Source organism: Salvelinus alpinus, chromosome 11, assembly GCF_045679555.1.
Source record: "Salvelinus alpinus chromosome 11, SLU_Salpinus.1, whole genome shotgun sequence".
Taxonomy (NCBI): domain Eukaryota; kingdom Metazoa; phylum Chordata; class Actinopteri; order Salmoniformes; family Salmonidae; genus Salvelinus; species Salvelinus alpinus.
Genome location: NC_092096.1, coordinates 24,550,815 through 24,560,366, shown reverse-complemented (window position 1 = coordinate 24,560,366; position 9,552 = coordinate 24,550,815). Strand labels below are relative to the sequence as shown.

The window sequence follows — 9,552 nt, the reverse complement described above, 5'->3', positions numbered from 1 at the left end:
CAAATTTAATGATTTGCAGCAGGGGGAGTAGTAAGCTGAGCATAGATCAGTGGTCAAGAACCTTTCCTGAGTTAAGATCACTTTCTGAGTCAAAATGCATGCCGAGATCTACCGCTCTGATGTTTTTATTAACATGACCTAAAAAATGTAAGCATATGCAACATTAACCAATTAAAAACAGTACTGTAGCAATGAGGTTTGTGCAGTAAGCTATAGGCCCAATACATTATCACGGCATACTGGCTTTGCTTGAATTGACCTGCCAATGCATTGTTGTTCGGGGAAATTATATTTCAAAATTTGAGGTAGGCTATATGATCCCACCGGTAATAGATCCATTGTTGTATTACTTGTGAGGCACAGCTGAGTGAGCATACATTTAAATAATTTGCTTTTTATTTTACTGAGCTGATGGTGCCTGCATCTGAGTGAGAGAGCAGCAGACTGAGGGTCCGTCTCTCAACATCCCTCCGCTCTCCCTTTCCTCCACTGACACTGACCAAAAAGGGACACCGTCTTCCAGATGATGGCGAAACTCGAGTTGCACTGCATTACTTCTGTCTCATGCACAAATTCATGTTGTTACTCCTATGAACAGAGAAAGTGAAATATTCCTCGATATTAAAAAAAGACCCAAGCCGCTAATAATAACAACAACGCCAGCCTATCAATACACTTTCCTACTCATTCATTACTGCTGCACTGATTGTTGTAGCGTTGAGTGGAAATAGGAAGAACGCACATTTTATGGGTTATAAAAGTGCTGAATACAAAGTGTTGACAGTGCTGAGAAAGAACTTAAACATGAACTCACTCATAAAAACAGCAGCTCTTTGCTGTATTCGTTGTTAGTTTCACTCTAGTCATGGTTTTAAATGTTTTGAAATCTCACAGTATCAATTTTGCCATAGCTTTCTTTTATGCCTGCTACCTTACTACAGACTCGGTCATCTGAGCAATCTGATTGGCCAGCGTTAGCATAGTGCACTTGATTTCCTCTCTAGGCCCACGGGAAGTGATGGGAGTTTGTACCTTCAGACACATGAAATGGCAACAGTTTGCCTACCTGGCGCCAGGGCAGCTGAAATGGCTGCACCTACCACCAACAGCCCGAGACTAATAAAAAAAAAGGAACACAATGCCTTGGAGATCGACAAGTCGATCGCGATCGACTGGTTGGTGACCACTGGCATAGATGATGGTTTGCCCCATCCTGTGACCTAAAGTATGTATCAGATACTCAACATGATCTGCTCACACCTACTGTAGTGGTCTGAGCATAAATCACACGAAAACAAGACTGGACACTATGGAATACAACGCTATTACTATCTCATCCTGGAATATACAAGGTCTGAGGTCATCTCCCTTTGGCCTAAAGAGCAGGAGCACAGACTTAATCAAAGAAATTGGAAATACAGAAATACAGAAAGTGCCATCACAGATAGAACAATGAGACAAATGTTTCACCGGACATATAAATGTGAAGCATCTGCTTGGCGTTTCCACACACTACCACATATGGTAGTGAGAGGAAGCCCACTGGCCGGCAGTGGGAGATAAAAAATAAATATAACTTACCCAGGCAAGTCAGTTTAGAACAAATTCTTATTTACAATGACAGCCTACACCAGCCAAACTCAGACAACGCAGGGACAATTGTGCGCCGCACTATGGGACTCACAATCACAGTCAGTTGTGATACAGCCTGGATTCGAACCTGGGAGTCTGTAGTGACCCCTCTAGGGTCTGAGATGCAGTGCCTTAGACCACTGTGCCACTCAGGAGCCTGGGAGAAGATGGAAAGAGATGGATTTTGGCTGCCATTCTGCAAATTCTCTCATCGATGAAAAATGTAATCAATACTGTTCCCAAAACTAAAATCTGTAATGAACAGAGTGGACTAGGTATTGTAGACTTTACCCTTTGCAAAAGTTTGTAAAAATTGCGTTGTTTAGGAGTGCAAAGGCGAATTTAGCTATGTTACATGTGTACTTCACAGAGGAGGGGTTCCCTAACGGAAATATGCAGATGTCTGCAAGAACGCGTCAATAGGATCTCGCTAGCTCGTGCTTGGCTCTGCCCACCTCCTTATTTGTTCTACCCACTATGACTCATTTGTTTCCATTTGAAATTTCAGGCTATGGTCTATATGTGTTTAGTTATAAAAAATATGTGTTATCATCCTAAAAGAAACATGGTATAGAGGAGAAGACCCATTGGTTGACCTCTAGGTTACAGAGAGCTGGTATTCCCAACCACTGAACTACCAGGTGTGAAACAGGGAAGAGACTCAGGTGGTATGCTCATTTGATATAGAGCAGACATAACCCACTCTATTAAATGAGTAAAAACAGGAACATTTTACATCTGGCTAGAAATGAATAAGGACATTTTCTAAATAGAGAATAATGTCCTCATGTGTGCTACCTATATCCCCCCAATAGAATCCCCATACTTTAACGATGACAGCTTCTCCATCCTAGAGTGGGAGATCAACCATTTTCAGGCCCAGGAACATGTACTAGTTTGTGGCAACCTAAATGCCAGAACTGGACAAGAACCTGACACTCTCAGCACACAGGGGGACAAACACCTACCTGGAGGTGAAAATATTCCCTCACAAATATGGTGTAAACTTGGCAGTAGAAAGCATAACATTATGACCAGACCGGACACGTCGCGTGCGCGAGCGTCGCAAAATATATTTAGAAATCCATGTTATTCAATTATTGCACCCACACTGCTTGCGCGCGCTAACGAGCGTCTGCGACGCCAAGGGCTAAAATAGAACTCATTCCTATTTTTGACGCAGATCGCGCTGCATGTCCTGCCTCTCCCATCTCCTCATTGGTTTATAGAAGCAGGTACCCACGTGCCATCTCCTCATTGGTTATACCCACGTGGGTGACTGAAAGACAAACTGTTTTGCCGGTAGTCGTGGTAATACAATGAAAGTTTAGATGCGATCACCATATAAGTTCAAAGATGAAAAAGCCTGGAAAGAGGAAAGATGACTAGAAACGATTCGATTGTCCATTTTATGTGTGGATTAATTGGTGGAGTAGAGGTCCTTGTGCATTTCAGTTAAAATAACAACTCAATGTTTATATCCAAGGTCAAATTAGCTAGCAACAGCAAGCTAGCTAAATAGGACAAATTAACGTTAGATAGCAAGGGCAAGCTAACTAGCTAAATTGCCACACATGTTGAATGCTTTTCGACTTGTCCCCAAATTAATGTCATTGGTTCAGAGTTTGTTTTGATATTTTAACCTGCGTGTCGTGATCGCGTTTGGTGTGGGAGGGCAAAATAAATGTATGCACAATGGCGCACGCGCGCAGCCGGTTTGGGTTCCGTGTAAACAGTATATTTGACCTTTTAGCTTCCCTATCAAATCTTAAAATGTCAAGCAGACATCCTAAGAAAATTAACAACAAGACAAATGGTTAGATGAAACCTATCTAACCAAAAACATAGAGACCCAGAAAACCTGAGCCTACGCCTTAACTATGTTAAATCACTAAAACAACACAGAAATACACTAGGGAAAAGAAGGAACAGCACGTCAGAAATCAGCTCAATGTAATTGAAGAATCCATAGAATCTAACCACTTATGGGAAAATTGAAACACACTAAACAAACAACAACACAAGGAGTTATCTATCCAAAACAGTGATGTATGGATAAACCACCTCCAATCTTTTTGGCCCTATAACAAAGAACAAACAGTAAAAACATATACATTATCAATTACAAATCTTAGAATCAACTATTAAAGACTACCAGAAACCACTGGATTATCCAATTACATTGAATGAACTACAGGACAATATACAACCCAAAAAGGCCTATGGGGTTGATGGTATCCTAAATGAAATGATAAAATATACAGACCACAAATTCCAATTGGTAATAAATAAACTCTTTAACATCATCCTCAGCTCTGGCATCTTCCCCAATATTTGTAACCAAGGACTGATCACCCCAATCCACAAAAGTGGAGACAAAGTTGACCCCAATAACTACCGTGGGATATGCGTCAACAGCAACCTTGGGAAAATCCTCTGCATTATCATTAACAGCAAACTCATACATTTCCTCAGTGATAACAATGTACTGAGAAAATGTCAAATTGGCTTTTACCAAATTACTGTACGACAGACCATGTATTCACCCTGCACACCCTAATTGGAAAACAAACAAACCAAAACAAAGGCAAAGTCTTCTCATGCTTTTGACTCAGGGTCTGCTATATAAATTGATCGAAAGTGGTGTTGGGGGAAAAACATACGACATTATAAAATCCATGTTCACAAACAACAAGTGTGCAGTTAAAATTGGCAAACACACACATTTCTTTCCACAGGGCCGTGGGGTGAAACAGGGATGCAGCTTAAGCCCCACCCTTTTCAACATATATATCAACAAATTGGCGAGGGCACTAGAACAGTCTGCAGCACCCGGTCTCACCCTACTAGAATCTGAAGTCAAATGTCTACTGTTTGCTGACGATCTGGTGCTTCTGTTCCCAACCAAGGAGGGTCTACAGCAGCACCTAGATCTTCTGCACAGTAAATTTCAGTAAGACAAAAATAATGCTGTTCCAAAAGAAGGTCCAGTTGCAAGGACCACAAATACCATCTAGACACTATTGCCGTAGAGCACACAAAAAATTATACATAACTCATCCTAAACATCAGCACCACAAGGTAACTCCCACAAAGCTGTGAACAATCTGAGAGACAAGGCAAGAAGGGCCTCTACACCCTCCCAATTAGGATCTGGCTAAAAATACTTGAATCAGTTATTTCCCTTTGTGGTTGTGAGGTCTGAGGTCCACTCACCAACCAAGAATTCACAAAAGCATCCTCCGTGTACAATGTAAAACACCAATACCTGACCACTGTGACTGACCCAAAATTAAGGAAAGCTTAGACTATGTACAGGCTCAGTGAGCATAGCCTTGCTATTGCGAGAGGCCGTCATAGGCTATGGGCACACTGCCCACAAAATGAGGTGGAAACTGAGCTGCACTTCCTAACCTCCTGCCAAATGTCTGACCATATTCGAGACACATATTTCCCTCAGATTACACAGACCCACAAATTTTGATAAACGTTCATATCTATTGGGTGAAATACCACAGTGTGCCATCACAGCAGCCATCAATTGAAATGTAATTTAATTGTAGCAAAGATTATGGATATACTGACAAGATACATGTCTCTCTGCCCCAACAATGGGAGTCATTGTCCACAAAGAGGCACAGCGGGCTGTCTAGCTCCTGCCTATCCTTTGTTTGGATTGGTGTATTAATGCATGTCATTATTGTAATCTTATTTTGAATATTCGACGAGGGTTGTTGACTTCACCCTCCTGTATTCAATCGAGAGAGATGCTATGCTACTAGCCTCATGTCATGAATATGCATAGCCATTTTGAGACAACTCTGATATAAAGTGTGTTTTCTCAAAGTTACTGGGATGTCCCCATGAGTGACAGAACACTGAGCCAATCACGACGCAACAGTCCGTATTTCCTGCTGGCTTGCCCCACCACAGAAAGCACTGAGCTAGCCTGAAACACCTGCATTTTGTAGCTGCCTTACTCTAGAAAACAAAAAATAGACCATGTTTGTATGCAGCTTTATTAACTCAATGATATACATATTTTTTTACATTGTTTGAAAACTGCTATCGGATAAGTATTAATGCCAAAATAACATGCAAAACAGGCATGTGGGGCTCAAAACAAGTGGGGCTCTGCCCCACCTGCCCTGAATGAGGGGTCGCCACTGGGGTTAGGTATAAAATCAGATCTTTCGACTTTGTGGCTGTGCCAGCTAGTGACCACTCTGCAGAGCTGCCTCAAGAACAAGATTCATGACAGAAAATCCTAACCTGAAGCTGGTTCACACATTCAAGTTTGCATATAGGCTCACTTGTCATAATAAATGCAATTTTTAATATAATACAATGTCATAATAAAACACATATTTAAATGCCTCTAAAATATTTAGAGACGAGGAAATGTAATGGACTCCCAACTGTGTGTGTGTGTGTGTGTGTGTGTGTGTGTGTGTGTGTGTGTGTGTGTGTGTGTGTGTGTGTGTGTGTGTGTGTGTGTGTGTGTGTGTGTGTGTGTGTTTAACACACCTGAAAGCTATAGCATATATAGGGCCGATAATATATTCATAGTTCATATAGACAAAGCTGTTGTTTTCCATTGGCTGGCTGACTGACTGACTTGATTATGCCTAACACCTAAATTACAACACCTTCTAAATGTGAAAATGGCCGTTATTGAAGACAACGTTTAATTCATCTGCTTTTATTTGAGGAAAAATAATCCCTTTGTGTATAAAAAATAACAGACATTTGATGATCAAACATTGAGGCTACCATGCATTTACCTTGAAATAACTCATAAACATTTCACATTCTAGCGTCTATTCACAAAGGTATATAGTCTAACTCGCTTCTCTTTACACTAATTATGCCGCAAAATGCGTGCGAATTTCAATGAATGCAATTTGTTCACATAATTTGTATTGTACCGTTCTGTCCTGTATTTCAAGCATATGCATGTCTTGCTTTTCCTATAAAACGCGGGCACAAATGAGAGGAAATGCAAACCATTTCAGGCTAATTACAGGTTACCCACTGATTTTATGCATGTACAATTTACATATTTCCTCATTTGCCTTATCTAATTTCAAAGACCCCTCTCATTATACCACATTTCCTGGTTCGATCTTTAACACTCCAGTGGAAGACTAGAAGTTGTATAGCTTTATAGGGCCTAACCTTATCTTGAAAGTACTTTCATTTTAACTAATTGAAATGTATATTCTGAACAGAAATGAAAATCATTCAGTGAGTAGACTTGTTCAAAATAATCTCGAATTGTCTTTTGATTTTCTTCAATTTCAGGGATTTTAAAATAGAATAGGCCTGTACAGTAAACACTCCAATTGTACTTCAGAAAAGTCCATCTCAATAATCCCTATGTTTCGTATTTAAATTTGCTAGATTATAACCACAGGAGAAAAAAAAATTCTCACAAATACTGCATCTGAAAGTTCAATTTGAGGACAAATAAAACTTCCAGCAATACGTATTTGTCAGAGTGAAAATCTAATATGTAATGGATAATCAGGGTAGCGGCTTCAACCGTCGGAGAGATAGTCTACTGTCTCTTCCTTCGTCCAATCTGCGCCATCAGACGCGCGTTGTCGGCCGCTTTTGCGCGCAGGTTCTTGGACTTTTGGATGTCAAAGAGAATGTTCATGATGTTGGTGGGCACATCTAGAGAGAGGGTAAACTTGCTTAGCCGGTCATTATTTATGCTGTTCTGAAACATCTTACTCCTTAGCTGCGTCTGACTGAGAAACCTGTAGTTGGCGGGGTAAGTCGACGTCCTTTTCTCCCGCGACTCTACGGAGGAGAGAGTGTCTCCGGATTTGAAGAGGGAGCCCCAGCTTTCCGACACTGGGAACTCTTCACTGGGAACGTCGTTCGTCTGGACCTCAGCTAGTATGTCATCGTCACAGAGGAGGTTGGAGTCGCTCTGGTACAGTCTGAGACAGAGGCTGGAGGTTGGCGCGCAGAGGACAGCCAGCACAACCAGGGTTCTTAGGAACGGCATCATGATGTCCTAAGCGATTGGAGAGAGAGAGAGTACTAGTACTAGAGAGAGAGAGAAAACCGTTCGTTTATTGGTCACTAAACTTTAAAAGTTCCCATATATCTGACAAATAGAACCCTCTCCATGTTCACCATGCGTAAAGACAATAGTCCAAAAGAGTAGATCAGTTTTACGCGTTATTGCCTTCCCTATTGTAAATTATATAAAGCAACACTTTATGGTTTAAAAATGTCTGATCCGATCAAAACATTAAGTGAATAATATTGAAATATTTAACTACATTCATGATTTGAGCACACGGAAATATGCCAGATCAAAAAATAACTTACCAAGTTCCGTGCACTGTAATTCTAGAAGACAGTTTCCGCCAGAAAGTCACATGTGACTAGTACAAACAAAGAAAAACACCCTAGATAACAATTGAATAGGCTATAAAATATTGGTAATCCCAGCGTTTTAAAATTCGGGCTTCCCTGATCTCCCAACCTCGTTCTCGCCTTGTTCTTTCCGCGTCTTCTGATCACGAATTTGGCTCGCACGTCCATTCGTTCGGAATTCATTCGTGCGCCAGAACTAACGTCATAGGGTTGACATTTTTGGTCTCTTCTCTCTCAAAGATCACACACTGACTCTGATGCGTTGACACCCCCTTGCAAGGATCCATTTCGTCACCCCTTCTGACACTTTTGTAACACATCCGATTTATCCTACAAAGCTATTTGCAGTTTCAAACGTTTTAACCAGATTGTGTCAGCCAATGTCATGTTTTTCCAATAGTTTCAACATAGCGCTCGTGAGTAGCCTAGAAAATGAAACGCTCACTACTTGTTGATGCTATGGCATTCAGCACCATGGACAGCTCCACGCGCACCATGCTTCTATGCGCAGTGCACAACCTTCCGAACAATATTTTCAGATGTTTACCTCTGGGCCTTGATTGTCTTGATTAAAAAATATCTGCCAATCAATACAAATAAATACTTGTATTAAAAATAACTTTTTAGGAGGTTATCTTGTTTTTACAGGCTAAAGGGTAGGCTATAGGGTAGGCGTTGCACAGATCAGAGTAGGCATGAGGAAGGATAGAGGAAACTAAGAGATGTCTTGGAATATTCCATGAGGTAAACAACAGGTCCACTTCATGAGCTTTCAATTAAAGTTCCTTGAGTTTATCTCCTATCCTTAGGAGTATCTAATTAACATAATCCGTCAGTTTAAGGTAAAGATGTCATTTTTTCCGCCACTTTCAACCGCAGAGCTACAGCGCTGTGTATCAGACCAGGAGACATCCCAAAAATCGGTCTTCTCACTAAAACGTCTGTAGCGTCCGAACCGAGTCGTGACTTGGGTGAATGTATAGGCACGGACAGCGTTCATCTCAGCAGGCAGGCTCATCCACACTGTGTGCCCATATGGTTGGTGCCCATTATGCTGGATAAACCCTCGTCCGTCTTTGGTTTTGAGGTGATTGTATCAAAAGGCTTAATTCAGGAAAGATGTCATCATGCATGCTTTATAGAAGGGTTGACCTCTGCTGCTGTTAATTCACTCGGTTCTGTGTGACCCCTTGGTAAGAGCATGGTGCTAAAGCAATGACTTCAATTAACACGAGTCACAAACTGTAAGGCGCTTTCGATAAAAGGGTCTGCTCAGTGACAGATGCAGAGCCTTCAGAAAGTGTTCACACCCCTTGTCTTTTTCCACATTCTGTTGTTACAGGATTACATTTAGATTGTTTTGTCACTGGCCTACACACAATACCCCATAAATCAAAGTGGAATTATGTTTGTCAAAATGTTTACAAATTAATACATAAATAAGTATTCAACCCCTTTGTTATGGCAAGACTAAACCAGTTCATGAGTAAAAATGTGCTTAATCAGTCACATAATAAATTGCAT

General features: G+C 41.0%; 1 protein-coding gene across 1 annotated transcript; it reads right to left on the bottom strand.

Moving 5' to 3' along the window:
• Positions 1–7,192: 7,192 nt before the first annotated feature.
• Positions 7,193–7,651, bottom strand: ucn3l (urocortin 3, like). The gene has a single exon (XM_071331351.1). The coding sequence runs from the start codon at positions 7,649–7,651 to the stop codon at positions 7,193–7,195; it is 459 nt and encodes a 152-aa protein (XP_071187452.1).
• Between the last annotated feature and the right edge of the window lie 1,901 nt (positions 7,652–9,552).

Bases quoted from the DNA above. Each gene is read 5' to 3' on its own strand.
- ucn3l (XM_071331351.1), bottom strand. From the start codon at position 7,651: ATGCCGTTCCTAAGAACCCTGGTTGTGCTGGCTGTCCTCTGCGCGCCA.